General features: G+C 41.9%; 1 protein-coding gene across 11 annotated transcripts in view; it reads left to right on the plus strand.

Moving 5' to 3' along the window:
- Positions 1-24070, plus strand: part of EFCAB2 (EF-hand calcium binding domain 2) — a 108672-nt gene that overhangs the window by 49386 nt on the left and 35216 nt on the right. For 4 of the 11 annotated variants that reach the window (XM_059145208.1, XM_059145211.1, XM_059145216.1 and 1 more), the window contains 2 exons: positions 5151-5235; positions 17179-17316. In XM_059145208.1, coding sequence (XP_059001191.1) covers positions 17248-17316 — 69 coding nt within the window. In that variant the 5' untranslated portion in view covers positions 5151-5235; positions 17179-17247. Of the gene's footprint in view, positions 1-3760; positions 4002-4608; positions 5024-5150; positions 5236-17178; positions 17317-24070 lie in introns of those variants that run through there. The other 7 variants (XM_059145214.1, XM_059145209.1, XM_059145212.1 and 4 more) reach the window with 4 other exon arrangements.

Here is a 24070-nt window from a genome sequence, read left to right on the forward strand (position 1 = left end):
CTGCTAGAACTGATAAGTTCAGTAAAGTTGCCGGACACAAAATCAATGTGCCGAAATGTGTTGCATTTCTATACACCAATAAGGAAGCAGCAGAAAGAGGAATTAAGAAAACAACCCCATTTACCGTGCACCCAAACCAGTAAGATACCCAGGACTAACCAAAGAGGTGAAAAATCTGTCCTCTGAAAACTATAAAACACCGATGAAAGAAATTGAAGGCGACACAAAGAAATGGAAAGACATTCTATACTCACGGATTGGAAGAACAAATATTGTGAAAGTGTCTGTACTGCCAAAGCAATCTACACCTTTAATGCAATCCCTATGAAAATACCAACAACATTTTCTCACGCAGCTAAAACAAACAGTCCTAAACTTTGTGTGGAACCACAAAAGACCCGGAATAGCCAAAACAATCTTGAAAAGGAAAAGCAAAGCTGGAGGCATCACCGTTCTGGACTAGGAATCATACTACAAAGTTGTAGAGATGAGAAAACAGAATGGTACTGGCACAAACACAGACACATAGATCAATGGAACAGAACAGAAAACCCAGAAATGAACCCACAACTGTAAGGTCAATTAGTCTTCAGCAAAGCATGAAAGAATATCCAATGGGAAAAGACAAATGGTATTGGGAAAACTGGACAGCAGCATGCAGAGAAATGAAACTGAACCACTTTCTCATGCAAAAAAAAAAAAAAAATAAGGAAATGGATTAAAGACCTAAATGTGAGGCCTGAAAACCAGAAGAATCCCAGAGGAGGATACAGGGAGTAACCTCTTTGACATTGGTTGTAGCAACTTCCTTCTAGATATGTCTCCTGAGACAAGGGAAACAAAAGCAAAAATAAACTATTGGGACTTCATCAAAATAAAAAGCTTCTGCCCAGAGAAAGAAACCGTGAACAGAACTAAAAGGCAGGCTACGGAATGGGAGAAGATATTTGCAAATGACAAATAATTTCACTCTTATGTGGAACTTAAGAAATAAACAAGAAAAGGGAAAATTAAAAAAAAAAAAAAAAAGAAAGCCAAACCAAGAAACAGACTCTTAACTATAGGGAACAAACTGTTACCCAAGGGGAGGTGGGGTGGGGGATGGGGAAACAGGTGATGGGATTACGGAGGACACCTGTTGCGATGAGCGCTGGGTGTCGTGTGACAATGTTGAATCACTATATTGTATTCCTGAAGCTAATTTATTACACTGCATATTAACTAACTGGAATTTGAGTAAACACTTAAAAAAATAAATAAAATGACCTTAAGTTTAAAAAGCAGACATCAGCTTTGTGTGCTGGCCGTGTTAAAACCAGTGAGATTTTCCCAAGACAATATTACGACTAGTTAGAACTTCCCCAATACCCTACACAAATTCCACTATATTCAACTCTTTGTATTTCAATGAGATAATAGGACAAACTCACAAAGATGAATTGGGCAAGATTGTGCACTAAAGAATAATTATAGCAGAGGAAAATTGGAGACAACAGAAATGTCTACAATTAGAGGCTTGGCTAAGTAAATTATGGCAGAACTCTATAATGGAATACCAAGCAGTCACTAAAAATGGTGCTGTGATCGATATTCTTTTGAGAATGAAAAATGCTCTCAATTTACTGTTGAATGAAAATTAGATTAGGAGACAACAGTAACAGTAGCTAACCCTGGATGGTAGGATTCAAAGTGGTTTTTACTTAATCTAAACTCTTCCTACATATCCTTTTCTTTTTCTCCAGTAATCATGTATCATATTGGTGATCAGCAAGGATATGAAACTGGTTTTACTTAAAAAAAAAAAGAAACGCAAACAACTGATTTGAAAAATTGTTTGCAGTAATTATGACACGGGGTTAAGTCATTGCTTAAAGAGCACATACATCAGGGCGCCTTGGGTAGTTCAGTCGTTAAGCGAGTGCCTTTGGCTCAGGGATCACGACCTAGGATCAAGCTCCACATCCAGCTTCCTGCTCAGTGAGAAGCCTGATTCTCCCTCTCCCACCTCCCCTGCTTGTAGTCCCTCTTTCACTGTCTCTCTTTCTCTCAAATAAATAAATAAAATCTTAAAAAAAAAAAAAAAAGAGCGCATACAAACTGCTAAGAAAAAAATGGAAGATCCTAGTAGGAGTGAGCAGAGAGCAAGAACAGCTGGCTCACATCGTAGAAAGCAGATCACATACAAGCGTTTGGATCATCATTCAGAGTCACTTGGAATCAAGGAAGTATAAATTTAAATAGTGAGATAACAGTTATTTTTTTGCTTATTAAATTAGCAACAGTGGTTCAATGCCATATATATATTTTTAATTTATTTGACAGGCAGAGATCACAAGTAGGCAGAGAGGCAGGCAGAGAGAGAGAGAGGGAAGCAGGCTCCCCGCTGAGCAGAGACCCGATGTGGGGCTCCATCTCAGGACTCTGGGATCATGACCTGAGCCGAAGGCAGAGGCTTAACCCAATGAGCCACCCAGGCACCCCTGCCATATTTCTAATGATAAAAATTAATATCAATAAATTGTGGTGTATCCCTTTGGTGCTGTTAAAAATTGAAGGTTATGTAGGTTATGTTGTAGCCTGGAAGAGTATAACATTTGAGTGAAGAGATGAAGAGTTAAGGTTTTTAAACTGATGAGTACTAGCAGTTATGGGGGGGGGGGGGGATAGAGTGTGGGAGAGAACAGGATCCCTCCAGTGAGAAAAATCTGGTTCAGTCTAGTTCTGCTGCTTGGCAACTCTGCTCTGAGCTTTATAATTTTTTTTAAATTTAATTTTATTTATTTGACAGACAAAGGTCACAGGCAGAGAGGCAGGCAGAGAGAGAGAAGGAGGAAGCAGGCTCCACACTGAGCAGAGAGCCCAATGTGGGGCTTGATCCCAGAGCCCTGAGACCATGACCTGAGCTGAGGGCAGAGGCCCAACCCACTGAGCCACCCAGGTGCCCCTGAGCTTTATTCTTTATTTGTTTTCTTTTGTTTGTGTTTTTTGAGAGAGAGAGAGAGAGAGCCTGAGCGAGGGGAGGATCAGAGGGAGAGGGAGAGAGAGAATCCCAAAGAGACTCCAAGCACAGTGTGCAGAGCTCGAGGAAGGCCTCGATCCCACGACCCCAAGATCGTGAGCTAAGCTGACATCAAGAGTCTGGTGCTCGGGGCACCTGGGTGGCTCAGTGGGTTAAAGCCTCTGCCTTCAGCTTGGGTCATGTTCCCAGGGTCCTGGGATCGAGCCCCGCATCGGGCTCTCTGCTCAGCGGGGAGCCTGCTTCCTCCTTTCTGCCTGCCTCTCTGCCTACTTGTGATCTCTGTCTGTCAAATAAATTAAAAAAAAAAAAAAACTTTATAAAAAAAAAGAGTCTGGTGCTCAACCAACTGAGCCGTTCAGGCACCCCAGACCTCTGTGAACTTTGACTGATACATACCTTTCTGGTTATAAATGTAGATACAGCATCTGGCACAGAATCTGGTACATAATGTCTCATTCAGTAAGGTTTTGTTGAGTGAATGAGTGGTAGCTCCTAAGTGATACATGTAAAAGGTTGTGTATGAAGAAAGATTGGAGGAAAATATAGCCAAGTGATTAGTGGTTCTGTTAGGGTAATGGGAATATGAAAATCTTTTCCTGTTTTCTATAATTTGATGGTATTGTATTTATAATCAAAAAGAGTATATGAACTTTATCTCTTTCTTTTTGGGTGTCCTATGTTATTATTTGAAAAATAAATTTTAAGACTTGATTGCATTATTTTTTCTTTTACTCCACTCAGCCAAACACCTTGGAGTCAACCTCAAGAGCTTTCTTTTCCTCTGCGTCTAACATCAAACCTATCAGCAAGTCTTGTCGGCTCTGCGCTTTCGATTATATCCGGAATCCTATCATTTCTCACCATCTCCGACTGCTTCCGCCACCATCCCTGCCACCATTCTACTCTCCCCAGGACACCGCAGTGACTGGTGTCTCCTTAGATCCTTGTCCCTTTCTGGGATATTCTTAAGATTATAGCTGAGGTGACTATAAAAGCCAGGCCATGTCACGTCACTGCCTAGAACCCTCCAGTGGTTCATCCTCTCATTTAAAGAAAATGACAGAACCTTTAAAGCACTATCAGAGATCATGTAGAACCTGGCTCTACCCCAAAATTCACACTTCTCTGACTTTATTTCCTACCATTCTGCCTCTGCTGTTCTATTTGGCTAAAAACTCCTGCAGATATTCATAAAGCTGGCTCTTTCCCAGGTGCAAAAATCATCGTATTACTAAGGAGGTTTTCCAGTACCAACCCCCCCCACCCCTTTCTCAAGACCCCTCCCCCAGACTCTCTGTGTCTTACCTGCTTTATTTTTTCCAGCACCATTTGACTGACAGTGTAGTTTTACCAAATATGTATAAACTTATATATCTCTCCCAATAAAAACAGCTCCGTGGAGGTAGGCATTTTTGCCTGTTTTGTTCCTTGCTATAATGTTAGCACTTAGAATAATGTCTAGAACCTAGTAGAGACTCAATAGATATTTATTGACTAAATGACTTTTTAGATTCTTTCTTTTTTTTTTTTTTTTTTTTTTTTTTGAAGATTTTTATTTGACAAAGAGAAACAGCAAGGGGAGTGGGAGAGGGAGAAGCAAGCTTCCCACTGAATGCAGAGCCTGATCCGGGGCTCGGGCCTAGGACACTGGGATCATGAGCTGAGCCAAAGGCAGATGCTTAACAACTGAGCCACCCAGGCTCCTCTTTGTAGTTGTTTCTCATAAGTAAATCTTAGTCTCAAAACTAGTTTGAAAGCCTTTTGAGAGACTGTCTCGTGTTGCTTTTGCCTAGCTCCTACCCCAAGGTCAGCCCTCCTTAAGTGCACAGGCAGACACACCAGTGAGCCACAACCTATCCATGGAGCTGGATTCCTTCTGCCTCTTGGGCTGGGACTCTGTCCAGACTACTTGAGACAGAAGATAGGCTGTGTTGGAAAGCATTCTGTGTCTTGATCCACGTGGTGGCCCCAGGACATTGTGTACTCAAGAGCACTGCGCCTCTGGTACTGTGTTGTTTGTGACTTGTGCCTCGGGAAATGAATGTTCGTTCATTCCTAGCTTAGTGGTTGAAATTTTTGTTTTTGCATTCAAAGATAGAGTAAACACTTTTTATTACTTTGTCTTTTGCAGAGCTAGTCGTAGCAGAATATCACAGAAAAATCAAGGAGGCTTTTGAAGTGTTTGACCACGAGGCGAATAATACAGTGGATGTGAGGTTTGGCAATGTTTTCTTTGTCTTAATTCTAAATTATTGATGCAACTCATACAGTAGAAGAGGCCTCCTGTCTTTTTTTCAGTCCTTGGATTTATTATGCTATCTATGTATCTATCTATCTTTGATTTGAGAGAGTGTGGATGGGTCTGTAGGGGGGTAGGGGTGGAGGGAGAGAATCTTCAAGCAGACTCCCTGCTGAGTGCAGTGCCCAATGTGGGGCTCCATCCCTCAACCCATGAGATCATGACCTGAGTCGAAACCAAGAGTTGGACTCTGAACCAATGGAGCTACCCAGGCACACCACCTATTATGCTATTTAAATTTTTTATTTTCCGTGTTCTGTGAAAGGTCTTTACTAACTATTCTTCAGATCAATCCTGTTTCTTATTCTTTATAGTCTGGGAAAAGAATATCCACATTGTCCACTTCAACTATAGGCTGTCAGTTCTGCGGGGGAGGTGAACTCGGCTGGAGCATTAGTGCTAGAGACTTAGCTGGTGCTTAGTAAATAGTTGTTGACCGAATGAACAGAATTTGCTTTTAAAATAAATAAGTATAGGGCACCTGGGTGGAGCAGTCTGTTGAGCCTCGGACTCTTGGTTTCAACTCGGGTTGTGATCTCAGGGTTGTGAGATCGAGCCCCGTGCTGGGCTCGGCACTTAGAGATTCTCTCCTTCTCCCTCTGCTCCTTTAGCTTGTTCTCTCTCTCTCTCTCTCTCTCAAATAAATAAACAAATCTTTAACAAATAAAATAACTAAGTATGTATTATCAAGCCGTGAATTAGAAAGATTAATAATGCTTAAACGATGATGTGTTCCCCAAGTAAAATAACAAAAAAGAACCCAAACAAAAGAACATAAGAGATGAGAGAGCCATGAATACTGGTAAGTCAGGAGCGAAGGAGACGGAATGGTTTGAGACCAGAAAGAAAAAAAAAAAGGCAGAGGGAGACTCTCCAGGAGAACAAAGAAGCTGTAGGGTCCACACACTGTAGGGTCGCGTTCCGGAGCGGCCGTGAAGCCATTCTTCCAGGAGAGCGAGCGCAGCGGTCCCATCCGGCAGGCCTGTGGCCTCCGCACACAGCGGCCAGCCCGGCTGCGGGAAGGGACAGGGAAGGACAGTCGGAGGCTCACGCGCAGGTGCCCTCGCTTCTAGGACTAGGTCAGGCTCCAAGTGCTTTAACCCGAGCTACGCTGGAGGAGCAGCCCGCGCTGTTATTGTATTTGCGACAGGTTGTCACTACACACATCGTTTCGTTTCTTACATCTGGAGGCACCAGGTGTGACTGCAGGAGAGGGACAGAGAGGTGCGTCCAGTTCATGCTTTGTACCAGCGCCTTGCGAAGCTGCGTTTTGCACCTCGTCTGTGTTTATGGGCCTTACAACAGGGGGTGAGGCTGAGAATTACCTTCTAGAACCGTCGCCTTAGTCAGCCCAAGTGAGCCTTGGCTCCGCTGTTGCCTCGGACATGTGCGGGTCACGTGCTGGGCTCCAGGTGCTCGGGCCACAGCACAGGTGGCCTGAGTGACCCCGGAGTGGGAGCTCCTGGGAGGAGAGTGACCGGGTGGGACCCGTCGCTGGGGCCAGGAGCTCACGTCCATGACCTCATCTTCGTCTTTTTACTTGTGTGCTAAGAGTTGGCATCTCCAGTGTCTGGAAACCTAGACAAGGTTTGCTCAAGGTCCTATCAGGGTTTTAAGATTCTAGGCCTCTGCCTGCTCCCTCCTCACCCCCCTCGACCGCTCCCCCTTCGCAGGAGGCACCCCTGGACCTGTCTCCGGCCTTTGGGCCTCCTGACAGAAGCAGTGAAAAGAAAGCCTCCCAACCCTCTTAGAGCACTGATGCCAGGTCTTTTCTGGGTTAAAGGGCTAATTTAGGAAAAACAGACATGCTTGTGGGATGCGTCTTTCTCCCACTGAATGGGAGAAAATTTAAACATTTTACTGCGGCCCCAAGGGAAAGTATGTATTTTTACAATGTAAATGGTCTACTTCATTACGTAAAGAAGGTTACAAAGAAAACTGGCATTATTTTTTTCACTCAACGATTAATGCTATGCATATTCGAATAGTAGCAAGAGGGATGGATGTAGCTTCCTAATCTTTATTCCTTCTGTTAATTCTGAAGTTCATCACGAGTGTTCTCATGCAGCTGGTGTCATTACCACGTGCCCTGCATGGGACAGAGAAGCCAAGTGACTTGCCCAGGAGGGCACAAGGGCTGAGCAGCAGAGGCGGTGCTCAGAGTAGTTCCTTCTGTTTGGGCAGCTGCCCCGTGGCCCCAGACGAGACCCTGGGAACGCAGGGATGGATGAGATCTGGTCCTGCCTTCCCCACTGGCCGCTCCTTATTGTGAAAACAATTAATCCAGCTAGAATTTATTTTGGCACGTGATTAAAAGTGAAAGTCTAAATATAGACTTTTTTCCCCCCGAAATTGCTAAAGTTTATTTTATTTACATCATGAATTGTTACACCTACTTTATAATATGCTGCATTTTCTATAACTGAATCTAACTTGAGCTGTGTATTCTAATCTATGGCTTTACCTTTCAGTCTTCTATTAGGTCAGTCTAATCCTAATTGTTTTTTTTTTTTTAAAGATTTTATTTATTTATTCGACAGACAGAGATCACAAGTAGGCAGAGAAGCAGGCAGAGAGAGAGGAAGAAGCAGGCTCCGTGCTGAGCAGAGAGCCTGATGTGGGGCTCAATCCCAGGATCCTGGGATCATGACCTGAGCCGAAGGCAGAGGCTTTAACCCACTGAGCCACCCAGGCGCCCCAATCCTAATTGTTATAAATTTAAAATGTGCTTTAATATCTGATAGAACTGAGCTCTTTATTACTCTTCTTTTTAAATATTTTTAATTAATTGAAAAAAAAAACCCAAGACATGGAAATAACCCAGTTGTTCATCAACAGATGAATGGATTAAGAAGTTGTGATGTACAGATATAGGTTTGTGTATCTCTATCTCATAATGGAATGTTACTCAGTCGTAAAAACGAGGAAATCCCGCTGTTCGTGACAACATGGTTCAGTCCTGAGGGATATGCTACGTGAAATAAATCAGAGAAAGACAAACACCCTGTGATTTCATGTATATGTGGAATCTAAACACAGCCAATGAAAAAAACGAACTCGGAAGAAGAGATCAGACTTGCGGTTACTCAGGTGCGGAGGGCGGGGAGGAGTCCTTGGAGGAGGACTGGGAGGAGCCTGGCGGAAAGGAGCGACGTTCAGTTATGAGCCGAGAACTGGGGATGTGCTGTGAAACGGGAAGACGACCGCTAGTGGTGCCCTATGGGCTCCAGGGAAGCTGGGAGGAAAGTAAACCCCAAGAGTTCTCAGCATGAGGAGACCTTCTCTTTCCTTTTCGCGTGTGTGTGTGTAAGAAGATATGTCGGTTGAACCTCTTGTGGTCATCATGTCCCAACATCGATAAATCAGACCGTCTTGCTGTATGGCCTTCAACTTAGACAGCGACTGATCCACGTCAAATTTTTTCTTAAGAAAACTGGGGAGAGAAAAAGAATCGAAGGCAGAATTCTACATAAAGAGCGGTGTCGAGAAGCGGATGGAGTGAGAGTCCAGAGACCGAGATAATGGCTGGGTTTGGGCAGGAGAGAGCTGTTCCTGGAGAAGCTTCTAGCACATTTGGCTGTGTCTTCCCTACCCTGTAGGTAAGGCGCCGTTTTCCTTGTAGGACAGAGCCGGGCCCCCTTACAGATGAGTTTTGAGGCTACTCTCCCTTCTCCCTACCTCTGCTTTGCACAAATTGAAAGATCGAATTTGAAACTGTACCACTATGTAAAACATCACAAAATGGGTCCCTGCGGCTGTCCTCCTGGCTCTGAGGGCCGACCCTGGGGTCCAGAATCAGACTGCCTGGGCTCCACTCCTGGTTCTCTGAGGAACTTACTTTTCTCCTTCACCTCATAGAAAGGACCCTTTCAGGGGTCTGGGAAGTCAAAACTATTTTTATAATAAATCTAAGTCAGTATTTGCTATTTTCATTCTCGTTTTTTCTCAAGTATATATTGGAGTATTTGAAAAGCTACATGATGTGTGATATCCCAACAGATTGGATGCCGAACCCGATAGGAAAATCCAGCTGTCTTCTGCTAAGCCAGACATTACAGAGATTTGCAAACATGTAAAATGGTGCCGTTCCTCTAATTAAATTTGTTCTTGTGGAAAATAGTTATTTTTCATAAAATTATGTTATTAACATACACTTGTAATGAATTTATTGTTTTTCTAAATGAAAAATTTAAATATTTAAAAAAGATTTCTAAGTGAATATTTTAAAATTTTTTGAGTTCTAATATGGCAAATACAGATAAATACAACTCGCAGAAAGAAAGGCTTTCTGAGGATCTCTGTCATGTTTAAGACTGCAAAAGGAGTTCTGAGACCCCAAAATATGAGAACCAGTGTTGTCAGTGGACATTTTTAAAGCTCTTAAAACAATATCAGCTCAGAAAAAACTAGCTTGGGATTTAAAACTTAGAACAAATTAGGTATTAGCAGTGGTAGTAGTACACTTTATATTCTTGAAGTAAACAATTTAGAGTTGTTTTTCCTCGATTTTCTCTGGATTAGTAATTATACATAACAAGCCTCTCATAAGAATTTTTTACATAGCGGCGCCTGGATGGCTCAGTGGGTTAAAGCCTCTCTGCCTTCCGCTCAGGTCATGATCCCAGGGTCCTGGGATTGAGCCCCGCATGGGGCTCTCTGCTCAGCAGGGAGCCTGCTTCCTCCTCTCTCTCTGCCTGCCTCTCTGCCTTCTTGTGACCTCTCTCTGTCAAATTAACAAATAAAATCTTTTAAAAAAAGAAGAATTTTTTACATATTTCTGTGCATTCTGTTTTGATCTTTTAACTTTTGAAGCAGTTCATTTTCCTTGTTGAATAGTGTTTGCAACTTGGCATCTTGAAAAACATCGAGGCAGGTTTTTAAAAAAATAACACTAACTGGGGGCATTTTAGTGTTGCCTCATATAAAACCTAGAACATAATACATTTTTTTAAAAATATCTTATTTATTTATTTGAGAGAGATAGAGAGAGCAAGCATGAGAGGGGAGAAGATCAGAGGGAGAAGCAGACTCCCTATGGAGCTGGGAGCCCGATGTGGGACTCGATCCCGGGACTTTGGGATCATGACCTGAGCCAAAGGCAGTGGCTTAACCAACTGAGCCACCCAGGCGCACCGAACATAATACATTTTGACTTACATACATTTTCCTGCTCTGTGTTGAGATTTCAATCAATACAGCTGATTGAAAATGAAGTTTTTGAATAGATAATATATAGACCCAGGATAAGATCCTTAAGGTACAAAAAGTAGTATTGGATACATCTTTTTGCCTCTAACTCATGGCTATCCAGTTCCTCTGTTTTCTTTTTAAGATTTTAGTTGTTTGTTTATTTATTTATTTGAGAGAGAGAACAGTGGGGGCAAGGGGTGAGGGGAAGAGGGAAGGACAAACAGATTCCATACTGAACGTGGAACCTGACGTGAACTCCCTCTCAGGACCCTGAGGTCGTGACCTGAGCTGAAACCAAGAACCAGACGCTTAACTGACTGAGCCACACAGGCAGCTATCCTCTTTTTAAAGGCAAGAGTTGTTACAGGTTTTTTCCAGAGAAAGTCCATGCAAATGCGTGTGTGTGCGCGCACGCACTTGTGTTTTATTGTGGTAAGTATATACAACATAAAATTTAACATTTTAGCCATTTTTAAGTGTGTAGTTTAGTGACTTTAAGTATATTGACTTTACTACCATCCATCTCCATATTTTTGCTGAAGTTGCTATATTGACAGGGTGTTCTCTTACTTCATTTTATGAGTGTGCCTGTTTCCCTACAATCTCAAACAAAGTTAATTATCAACCTTTAGGATTTTTGCTGATGTGTTATGTGAAAACTAGAAACTCAGTGTTAATTTTCATTTCTCTAATTATGGACATCTTTCTGTATGTCTAAAAGTGATTTGTATTTCCTTTTGTTTGAACTGACAGTTCATGGCCTTTCCCATTTTTTATTGAATTGTTTACCTTTTTATATATTAAAGATCTTAGCCATAGTGCGTGAAATGTATGCCATCTGTCTTTTGACTATTTTTACTTTCTGGTGTTCAGAAACTTTAAAAAAATGGTTAAATTACAGACCATTTGAGTATGAATTTGGAAACAAACCAAAGTCATCAGAGTGGTTTTAATAGAATAAATTTAAGTTAACCTAAATAAAGCTAGTATGGTAAAAAGGAAAAAAAAAAAAACCCACAACATTCCACAAAGAATGTCTCTAAAGGAGTGAATTAATTTTTCCATGTAGATGATGAATTTAATCTGAATGCCACTCAAATCTGAATCACAAACCAATCTAGTTTTTTGTAATGTATGTTCTTTCATCTTTGACTCTTAACGATAAAAGTATACTAGAAGTTGGTAGAGCCAGTTGTTGGCTCTATGACTGATTTTTTTTTTTACCTTATTACAATATTATTGACTAATTCCCTGTGCTGTTCTTTTCATTTGTTATTTATTTCATAGCTGGAAGTCGTACCTCTTAATCTTCTTCATCTATTTCATCCACCCTCCCTCCTCCTCCTTTCCGGCAGCCTCCAGTCTGTTCCCTGAGTTTAAGGGTCTGTCTGGTTTTTGTGTGTCTGTTCATTTCCTTTGCTTTTTAGATTCCATATATAAGTGAGATCATATGGTATTTGTCTTTCTGTGTCTGACTCATCTCACTTAGCATAATACCCTCGGGTCTATCCATGTTGTTACGAATGGAGAGATTTCATTCTTTTTTATGGCAAAGGAATGTTCCGGGCTGTGTGTGTGTGTGTGTGTGTGTATCACATCTTCTCTATCCATTCATCTGTGTTCATCTATCGATGGACACTTGTGTTGCTTCCATATTTTGGCTGTCGTAAAAAATGCTGCAGTAAATATGGGAGTGCATCTATCTTTTTGAATTAGTGTTTTGTTGTCTTGGGATAAATACCCAGTAGTGAAACTGTTGGAACATATGGTATTTCTATTTTTAATTTTTTTGAGGGCCTCCATTATTGTTGTCTACGGGGGTTGTACCAATTTATATTCTTACCAACACTGCACGAGGGTTCCTTTTTCTCTCTCTCTCTCTTTTTTCCCTTTTCTTTTTTGCCCACACTTGTTATTTTTTGTCTTTTTGGGACTAGCCATTCTGATTGGTGTGAGGTGGTATTTCATTATGGTTTTGATTTGCATTTCCCTGAGCACCTCTTCATGTGCATGTTGGCCATCTGGATATCTTCCAGGGGAAAAAACATCTAGTCAGGCCCTCTGCCCATTTTAATCAGATTATCTGGGTTTCTTGTTTGTTTGTTTTATGTGTGTATGTGTTCCATTCTATAAACACTCTATATATTTTGGATATTAACCCCTTATTGGCTTTATCTTCTGTTATTCGCTAGATTGCCTTTCTGTTTTTTTTTTTTTTTTTTAATATTTTATTTATTTATTTGACAGAGAGAGATCATAGTAGACAAAGAGGCAGGCAGAGAGAGAGAGAGGGAAGCAGGCTCCCTGCTGAGCAGAGAGCCCGATGTGGGACTCGATCCCAGGACCCTGAGATCATGACCTGAGCCGAAGGCAGCGGCTTAACCCACTGAGCCACCCAGGTGCCCGCCTTTCTGTTTTTGTTGATGGTTTCCTTTACTGTCAAAAAGCTTTTTGTTTTGGTGTAGTTGCAATGGTTTATTTTTGCTTTTGCTTCCCTTGCCAGAGGAGACAGATCTACAAAAATGTTGCTAAGGGCAATGTCCAAGAGATGACTGCCTCTGTTTTCTTCTGGGAAGAAAGGTTTAATGGTTTCAAATCTTACATTTAGGTCTAATCCATTTTGAGGGGGCTTTTCTTGAGTCGGTGTAAGAAAGCGGTCCAGTTTCATCTTTTTTTGCATGTAGCTGTCCAGTTTTCCCAATGCAATTTATTGAAAAGACTGTCTTCTCTCCATTGCATAGTCTTGCATCTCTATCCTATTCTACTGATGCATGTGTTTGTTTTTGTGCCAGTACCATACTGTTTTGATTACTATGCTTAGATTTTTGTGTACCACCTCTTTTTATTCATTTTCCTCATTCCTGCATCACTTAAACCACAGGAGTGTCAAGAGTAGCAAATGAAGAAACATGAAAGCATTTCGAAAAGTATAGGAGGTCAGATCAAGTTATATATGTTTTTAACACTCCTTTCTCATTAACTCTGGAATGGATTAATCCTCAAGAATTTGGTGAACCAAGATGATGTAGGTCCAATCCTGGAATCAACATGCTGGTCATCCCCTTTCCCCAGCTACATCCATTTGCGCCCTTGCTATGTTTCAGCGCCTTTGCAGAGTGACGTGATTGGTATTCTAGACTATTCTATATTTCCTTTACTCTTACCTCCACTGTAGGAGATTTTCCCCAATATTTTCTAGTTGTTTTCTTCACCTTTGGGCAAACTTTTTGCAGCCCAGCAGCCCCCGGTGTCCTGCTAATGCGGCGAGTCTCTTTTCCAGTGCTTCCACCTCAACTCAGCACGACTCTCTGAGGCACACAACATCCACTGTTCATCTTGTTCGCTGATAAGGGGACTTGAGTTTCTTAAGCAGTTGATAGGAACTCAGAGTGTATTAGGTCTTGTCTAAAATTCAGTAAGAAGTAGGTAGTAAGAACCTCTTTGTGATGGATTAGGGATCACTCTTCCAAAGAAGACTGGAGATACCATAAATATGATTTCTACCTCTTCAGATTTAATGCTATGTTTGAAGATAAGTTAATAGCAACCCTTCACAATACGTTTAATCAGGTAGTGAAAAACAATTATTACTTGAGAAAGCTTGAGACTCAAAAGAGCTTTGAAAAACTGTGCAGGTCAATAGATCTGTATCTGTGCACTGGAAAAACAGTGTTAAAGAGGAATGGGATTGTTGGACCCATGGACTACTTTGTAGGGAATTAATCATAAAAACTGAGGTCCATTTATACATAGTTCACACATATGAGCAAAATGACTGATGAATTAGAATAGAGGATAACTTGGATAAATTTCAAGAGCAACGTTGAGTTAAAAATAATTACAGAAGGAAGCATATGTTCTGATACAATATATATAAATTTTAAACCTACAAAATAATGGTGTCTTTTGTTTGTGAATACAATGACATGCATGGAAATGATAAATATTATCCCCAAAATAGTGGTGTCATCTGAAGACAGAGGGGGAAGGAATGGAGAGTGGGAAGTGGAACTTTAGCTGTTTTCTGCCATGTTTTATTGTTCAGGAAAAAAATCTGGAACAGATGTGGCAAAAGGTTAATATCGGTTAAATCTCAATATTGGATATATGGCTGTTATATTTTTTCTGTACTTTTTCTGTAATATTTCACAATTATTTGTAAAAATAAATATTTTTTCTCAAGAGTGGTTTATACATTGTCTTTTCATCATCTCACTTTCCAGTTGCTTTGTAAAAAATAGGTTTGCTTATGGAGATCTGGGTGGCTCAGTCACTTGAAGGTGTTGACCAACTCTTGATTTTGGCTCAGATCTTGTTCTCAGAGTCCAGGGATCAAGCACTGAGTTTGTGTGTGTGTGTGTGTTTGGGTGGGGAGTGTCCCTGCTCACCGGGGTGTCTGCTTGTCTCTCTCTCCCTCTGCCCCTCCCCCAGCCCACCAGTGCATGCGGTCTCTCTCTCTCTCTAAAATAAATAAATCTTTAAAAAATTGGTTTGCTTATAACAACCCTCTTGATGAACTGTGATTATAACTGTGATTAAATAATCTCTTAAAGTTTAAAAAAATCACCCCAAATCCTGCCTCCTGAAAGCACAGTTGTTCATGTTACACAAGTGTAGCTCTAGATGTTTTTCTTACCCATGTGTAATAAGGTACATGGCTAGAAGGGTGGGGAGTTGATGCAAAAGGAAGGAGGAGGAATGGGAAGACAGGACAAAAGAAAACATGTGGAAGAAAAAAATCTAGAATATAATCTCTTTGAGGGACGACCTTCTGTCTGTTTTGCTCTCTGCTGTATTTTAGCATCTAGAACAGTGTTTGCTGCATGGTAGGTCCATGGTATACATACATTTATTAATGCATGAAGGAGGAGACTATCCTGTAGAAATAAGATCACAATACCCATTCTTTAAAAAAATAAAAAGTATCAGTTTAATTTTACTTGAATTAACAAAAGAAAAAAATAAATTTAAAGTGAAGAAATTGTGGAATCTCACAGGTTTCCTGGTGATGAGCAACATTATATTAAGTTCAGAGAAGATGATGAGGAAAACATGAAGAGTTTGTAAAATGAAAAATTTTGTAATTTGTGAGGTGAAAAATACAATTTTTATGGGTGTCTGGGTGGCTCAGTTGTTTGAGTGACTGACTCTTAATCTTTGGCTCAGGTTGATGTCAGGGTCCTGGGATCAAGCCCCACGTGGAGCTCTGCGCTCAGCAAGAAGTCTGCTTCGGGATTCTCTCTCTCCCCTGTTGCCCCTTCCCTGCTTGCTTGTTTTTTTTCTCTCTCTCTCTCTCTCAAAATAAGTAAATCTTTAAAAAAAACACATTTTTTTAAACATAGATAATGTATTTACATGGTTAAAAATTCAAAGAGAACAGAGTACAGAGAAAAGTCTAACTCCCTTCCACCAGCCACTCAGGACCCCTCCAAAGTACTCGTTACTCAAGTACTAATTCCTAGGGATCACTCCAGAAATATTCTGTGTATATGTACACATTATTTTCTTACCCCACCCTTACATTTTTTCCTCAAATGGTTGCGTGCTTTCATTGCATGGTACTCTTCCCTTGGGATGGAATCAAGCCTGTGCTGAAGTTCATTTTAATGACGTCTCAGTAGCATTCCGGAGTCCAGAATGGATGTAGCTTTCCAGTTTATTCTTTTTTTCCCCCCAGTTTATTCTTGCATGTGCATAAGTGCACTAAGTTTTAGTGTATTGGAGGGCATCAGAAAGCCCCTTAAACCATACCCCGGGCTTTATAAACGGGAGCCAAATAGGATACACGTGACAGACAAATAACTCCTGGAGTCCGACTACTCTATTGGGACACTTAACTTGCTGTGTGATAAAGAGGATGTTTTCTGTATTTAATAGCTTCGGAGGCCGACTCACTTGACTCTGGATTATAGCTAGCTGTCTGTTGGGTTTACCGTATTGTCTGGATCCGGGGCGAATTTTGGTGTACGGCTGTGAACATCGGGAGCCAGAGGCTGGGGACCGGTGGTCTCAGAGTGTGCTTCCTGGGGCCTCTGGGTGGCTACCCTCTGGGACTTCCAGGTTCATATTCCCGCAGCCTCAACCTGGTCTCCTTAACATAGGAAATACAATATAATGAAAATAAAATAAAATAATGACGGAGCAGCACGCTGATACACAGCGTCATAGGCTTTCTGGTGTCAGCCCATGGAGAGAGATCATATTTGATTAAGTTTCCATCTCCGCTTAAAGCAGCTGTGCCCAGGGAAGGAGGTCAAACGGCACAAAGCACAACCTATACGTTAGGGAACTCTCACAAGGATTGCTCTCTATCTGGTACAGTTACCCCCAAATCCTGATGAGGGTGTATTAGGCCATTTCAACCCAATATATAGGCCAATAGTGCTACTAATTCTCCTTGTCCCTGGCAGTGCTAGTGATTCACACCACGGTGGTTGACTGTGGTAGAGATTGGGTAGTCTAATTTTATTATTCTTCCTGAGCGTATAGCTAAGCTCAAATTCGTGCATTCCTTTGAAGATAGAGGGAGGCTGGGAAGTAGGGTTTAGCCAGAGTTCTGGCTGGTGGGATGTAGGTGGCAGTGATGTGCGTCACTTTTAGACCTAATGCTTAAAAACCTATCACGTATGGTCCTCCGTATTTTCTCCCCTTCCGGCTGGACGCATACAAGCCGAGTGACGCTGGAAGCCGTGTGTTGAAATTGACGGAACCGCAGGATGGAGGGAGCTGGGCCCCCGGAATGAGTCTTTGGAGCAAAGCCATTCTTCGATCAGGAAGACTCATTTTGGATTTAAAAGAAGCCACTTCCGTAAGTGCAGTGAGCCACTGGCTGCTGGCGTTGGTTGTAGTGCTGTTCGTTGTCCTTGCAGAGCGGCATTATTGAATTTTCTCCTCTGGAACCCAAGGAAGGATTTGGGGACCCTAGATATCTAACAGGCTATGTCCTAGGTTATGGCTCGTTGAAGAGGGCTGATGGGGACTAGGAGAACAGCCTTCATTGTTTGCTACTCCTGACAAGCATGATGTAAAAAACGTCTCCCTTTATGACTGACCCTACAAACCGCAAGCTGTGGAGAGCAGATATATTTGTGGTTGCATAAAAAAGCCTGGGAATTGTTTGAAATTGCCCGAGCTCTCATTGGGGGGCAGTGAGGAGGGCATTGAGGGTTAGTAACCAGTGCTTCTGTGTCACACCCAGTGCAAGGGACTCCGTCCCGACCACAGTTCATTGTGGTCATGGAATCCAGCGTCCTACAAGTTGTACCCAGAGGGAGTGGCAGAAACCTCATCCGTTTCATCTGTAGATATGGCCAGATGTCTAAATCTGGTCTTTCCTTGGGGGAGGTGAGAAAGACGGGACTGTTCTGGACGCTATTCTAGTGGTTGTGAAAGGGAGATTCGATTACGGGAGCAGGGTCCCAAGGAGCATGGGAATTCATGCTCCTTGGGACTTTGAGGGTCTTTGGGGGAGTCTTTGAGGGACTCTTGAGGGACTCCGAAACCAGTGTTTGGAAGTGTCACTGCGTAATGCCAAGATGAAACCAGGCCAGAAGCCAGGCTGCACGTGCTGTAATTCAAGTCGGCTTCTGGTTAATTTAAAGGCCTGGTAGGTACACCAGCTCCTAACCCGAAGTCGCCTTCTGTTTCATTTTCTGAATTACTGAAATGTGACACTCAAATGTCTGATTGTTGTTGTTGTTGCTGCTGTTTCTTCCCTGAAAACTACCGGTGCATTTTGTAATGGTTTCCAACCTTTTCACTGGGAACTCATTTTGGCCATCTTTCCTTTGCTCACCCAACTCTGGAAGTATTTTTGTTTTTCACTAAGAGCTTCTTTCTCTTGCCTCTCCCGAGTTACAAGCATATTGAAGACAAAATGTATTGAATGTTTGGGTTCATTGTTGTGCACAACATGGTCTTTTTCTATATTCAGTGCCAATGATATTAGCAGAGACTATGTTACTCATTTGTGTTGTTATTGGAAATGAGTGTGTAAAGGTGAGTTGGGCTGTGCAGGGAGCGGTCCTGTTTGTGCCCTGCGAAGCCTGGATGCCGTTACCTACGCAGACAGCAGAAATCCTCAACTCAGAGAGGTAACTAATGGATTTGGGCTTTTAGAAAGAAAATGTAACTCTGGGAGGGTAGGTAGGTTGACACGTAGACCAGATCCATGGTTTCCAATTCTGAGGCCACACTGGAATCACCCGGGACTGTCTAAAAAAAAAGCCCCCCACCAAGAGAATGAGCAAAGACTTGAACAGGGACTTCAGCACCCTCCAGTGACATGAAATCTTTCAGTAGCAGCTACGGACAAGGGTATGGGGCAAGAGGGATTCCCATGCTCTGCTCAAAGGAATCTTAATTAGAGATTGGGGGGAAAATGGCTAACTCTGTGTGTGTGTGTGTGTGTGTGTGTGTGTGTGTGTGTCTGTGTGTCTGTGTGTGTGTGTATGCGTGTGGTGGCCTTACAGAGCTGCCCCATCACCCAGAGGGCCCAAGACCGCACACAGGAGAGCCAAGGACTGCAGCTCTCCAAGCCCTGAGAGCTCTCCATCCTAAGAGACCCAGCGGCTCTCCTGAATCCACGGCCTAAGGCAAACTGGAAACAGGAAGTCTGCACAGGGGCAGGCCTGGATGGTCTGAGTGCCTAGCCGTGCATTCACAAGTGAGTCAGCTTCCCTTGGCATTCACCCTGATCTCTGTATTGTGCTGAGTCCTCCTCTCCCTGAGGCAGTGAATGTGGAATGCACGGGCCACCTTGGCTGGGGGGAAAAGGTACTGCACGGGCCACCTTGGCTGGGGGGAAAAAGGTACCATGAATTGGATGGAAAGGTTTTCATTGTCATTGCAAAATATCCCACTATATACATATCTTTCACGTGGTGATGCAACATGGGGGCTTAAGTGGGTATGAGAAGAATAAATGAAAGAAGATGGGATTGGGAGGGAGACAAACCATAAGTGACTCTTAATCTCACAAAACAAACTGAGGGTTGCTGGGGGGAGGGGGTTTGGGAGAAGGGGGTGGGATTATGGACATCGGGGAGGGTATGTGCTTTGGTGAGTGCTGTGAAGTGTGTAAACCTGGTGATTCACAGACCTGTACCCCTGGGGATAAAAATATATGTTTATAAAAAATAAAAAATTAATAAAAAAAAAAAGAAAAAAAGGAATAAAGGTGGGTAATATGCTGAAAAAACAACAACAACAACAACAAAAAAGCTCTGACCCAGTAAAACCCCCGGCTAATAACCTGTCATTGTCTTTCTCTTCATAGCTGAGAATCTTGGTACGAAGGAGAGTTTGTTTTGATTGAGAACCTTGCCTCTGTTCATTCTTCATGTGCAATTGGTAATTTGACTTCTACCTCCAACCCCATTCCCATTCAAACTGTGGTCTCCTGAGGTCACCAGTTGTCTCTTCCCTTGTCTTCCCTGAGTTCACCTGCTGTTTTCATCCAACATCTCCAGTTCTTCCTTCTCGGCTCCTTTTGGGGACAACTGGGCCTCTAGATGACATATTAATGTCCCCAGAGGCTCATCCCCATCCCTCTTTTCACTTTATGCCCTGTCCTGGGAAATCTCATCCACATCCACATCTGGAGCTCAATCTGGAAAAAAAAAAATTAAGAATCTAGAACAACTCTAGGTCAAAGGGGAAATTTTAGGACAATGAAATTGAAAACTTCTGGAAAGTAACCATAATGGAAATGAGATATGGAAATGGAAATGGCATTAGAATCCATGAGGTACAACCAAATCAAAATTCATGAATGCCTTTATCAAGCAAAATGAACGCATAAGAGGATGAACAGGATATTCAGTTCAAAAAACTAGGGAAGAAGAGTGAGCTGAGAGAGACCAGAAGACAGGGGTTGGTGAAGATAAAAGCATAATGGCCCCAGGAAACAGTAGGAACTAATAAATAAAATGAAAGCCTGGTTCCTTGTGAAAAGTTAAAAAAAAAAAAAAAGTCAAGTCACTGGCATTTTTGGTTTCTTTGAGAAAAGCACAAAAAGTCACCAATGACTGGGGTGAAATAACAGTCAAAACAGAGAAAATTTAAACATCATGAGAGTAGTTTGTACAAGTCTGTGCAAGCAAATTTGAAAATCTAGCTGTAAAGGGCAGCTTTCTAGTAGAATATGAGTTTGTCAAAACTCATATATGTGGATTGGAACACTTATTACCAGTAAGCTGGCAATACTCTCCAAATCAACAGATTCAGCATAATCCCTATCAAAATCCCAGCTGCCTTTTAAATTTTTTAAGATTTTATTTATTTATTTGTTAGGCAGAGATCACAAGTAGGCAGAGAGGCAGGCAGAGAGAGGGGGGAAGTAGGCTCCCCACTGAGCAGAGAGCCCGATGCTGGGCTCCATCCCAGGACCCTGAGATCATGACCCAAGCCGAAGGTAGAGGCTTAACCTGCTGAGCCACTCAGATGCCCCTAAATTTTTTTTTTCAGTAATTGGCAAGCTGATCCTAAAATTTGTACGGAATTGCAAGGGACCTGGAATAGCCACAAACATTCTCAAAAAGGAACAAAGTCGAACTTACACTTGCCAATTTCAGTATTTAAACAAAGCTATAGCTGGGGTGCCTAGGGGCCTCAGTGGTTGAGCATCTGCCTTTGGCTCAGGTCATAATCCCAGGGTCCTGGGATGGAGCCCTGCATCGGGCTCACTGCTGAATGGGAAGCCTGCTTCTCCCTCTCCAGCTCCCCCTGCTTGTGTTCCTTCTCTTGCTATCTCTCGCTGTCAAATAAACAAATAAAATCTTAAAAAAAAAAATCCTGAAAATAAATAAATAAGCAAAACTAGGGTAATCAAGACTCTGTGATACCGGCATAATGGCATGAGGCTACCCATGTCCTTCAGTGCAACAAAGTTGAGAGTTTGGAAATAAACCTTTACATTTATGGTCAACTGCTCTTCAACAAAGTTGGCAAGTCAAATTCAATGGAGAAATAATAGTCTTTTCACCAAATGGTGCTAAGACAGCTGGGTATATCCAAGCAAATAAATGAAGTTGGTCACCTGCCACATACCATATGCAAAAATTATCTCAAAGTTAGATAAGAGATTACATGTAGGACCTAAAACTGTAAAACTCTACAAGAACACCGGGTGTAAGTCTTTGTAACCAAAGAGTAGGCAGTGGTTTCTTAAATATGACACAGGACATCAAGCACAGGTCATCAAGGGAGAAAAATAGATAGATTGGACTAAATCAAAATTAAAAAGTCATTTTTTACTGTAAAGAAAATAAGTCAGAAGGGGAGAAAACATTTGCAAATCATATATCAGCATCCAGAATTTACAGAGAGCTCTTAATAAGTCAGTAATAAAAACACAAATAGCCCAATTAAAAAGTGTGTAAAAGATTTGAATAGACATTTCTCCAAAGAACATATTTCGTGGCCAACATGCACATGAAAATATGCCAAACATCGTCAGTTGTTAGGGGAACACAAATCAAAACCATAAAGAAACACTACTTCAGATCCCCTAGAGTGGCTATAATTTTTTTTTTTTTAAGATTTTATTCATTTATTTGACAGAGAGAAACCACAAGTAGATGGAGAGGCAGGCAGAGAGAGAGAGAGAGGGAAGCAGGCTCCCTGCTGAGCAGAAAGCCCGATACGGGACTCGATCCCAGGACCCTGAGATCATGACCTGAGCCAAAGGCAGCGGCTTAAGCCACTGAGCCACCCAGGCGCCCTATAATTTTTTTTTTAATGTAAAATAAAAAATGTTCGTGAGGATGTGGAGAAATTAGAGCCCTCATATGCTGCTGGTGGGAATGTAAAATGATGCAGCCCATTTCAGAAGCAGTTTTGTAGTTCCTCAAGAAGTTAAACAAAACAGAGTTACTCTGTGACCCAGAAATTTTATTCCTAGGCAGGTACCCAAGAGAAATGAAAAATTATGTTCACACAAAAACTTGCACATGAATGTTCATAGCAACATTATTCCTAATAGCCAAAAAGGAGAAACTCAAGTGTCCATCCACTGATGAATGAATAAACAGAATGTGGTCTATCTAAACACTGGAATGTTCTTCAGCAAAGGAGAATGAAAGAACTGGCCCGCACCGCGCAACAAGGAGAGTGAACCCGGGAGACATTATGCCAAGTGGAAGACACCAAACACAGAAGGCCACGGTGGTATGACGCTTCTGGGAAGTGTCCACAGTTGGCATCCATGGGGGGGGGGGGCAGTAGTTAGTGATCCCAAGGAGGTGAGGGGAGGGCGAATGAGAAGGGACTAACAGGTCCGGGATCCTTTCTGGGGTGACAGACCTGTTCTAGGATTAGGTCGTGGTAGTGGCTGCTTACCATGTGAGTTTCCTAAAAACCACCAAGTTATACACTTAAAGCTAATTGACAAAAAAAAAAACAAAGCAAAACAAATGAACAAAATCTGGATCCCCGTGAAGATAGAACATCTAAACATACTCACTTCGACAGAATCGATAGGGAAGTTTTCAGACAGCTCTCTCACTGAAAGCCTTCCATCCAGATGCTTTCATAGGAGAATTCTATCAAACCTGAAAAAAACTTTTGTACCAAGTTCTTCTCGAAAATAAGAAATGAAGGCAAACTTCCAAATTCTTTTTCAGAGATAACTATAATACAGATAACAATAACTTAATTTTAAAAATCCTCCAGAACAATCTTACTTTATGAATAGATTATAAGTTATTAGATATTATTCATTATTATGAATAGATTAAAAGTGATTAGACTAGATTAGATTAGATATGAATAGATTATAAGTGAAATGCCGGCAACAAAATGCAGGGTCGTATTAAAGCAAAATGGGATTTATTCCAGGAGTGAAAGAACAGTGCTATGCTGGGAGGTGTATTAATATATTTAATTATATTCATAGATCTGAGAGGAAATATCATAGGATCATCTCTATAGACACTTAAGAGGCATTCGACCGAATTCGATACACACTCATAATTTTAAAGACTCAATACATCAGATTCTGCAGAGAAACAGAAGCAATTAGAATTGTCTGTATCATCTATACCTACATCTGTATCTGCATCTGTATCTATATATTTATATGTAGAGTGAGGGGATAAGGCGATTTATTATAGGGATCGGCTCACACAATTATGGAAGCTAAGAAGTCCCATGACTACTGTGTGTAAGCTGGAGAACCAGGAGAGCCATTGATGTAATTCAGGCTCAGTCTGAAAGCCAGAGGATCAGGGGAGCTGATGGTGTAAATCTGAGTCCAAAAGCCGGAGAAGCAGGAGCACCGGTGTCCCAGGGCAGGAGATTGGTATCTCAGTTCAAGCAAAGTCAGTAAATCTGCCCTTCCACCCTTTTTTTCCTGCTCAGGCCTCCATTGGATGAGATGATGACCACCTGCTTGGGTGAGGGCAGTCTTCTTATCTTCTTAGCCTGCCATTCAAATGCTAATCGCGTCTGGAGACAGCCTCACAGACACACCTAGAAATAATATTTTACCAGCTGTGAGGGCATCCCTGAAGCCCAACCAAACTGACATATAAAATCAACCATCACACTCAATAAAGTAGATC

Source organism: Mustela lutreola, chromosome 14, assembly GCF_030435805.1.
Source record: "Mustela lutreola isolate mMusLut2 chromosome 14, mMusLut2.pri, whole genome shotgun sequence".
Lineage (NCBI taxonomy): Eukaryota > Metazoa > Chordata > Mammalia > Carnivora > Mustelidae > Mustela > Mustela lutreola.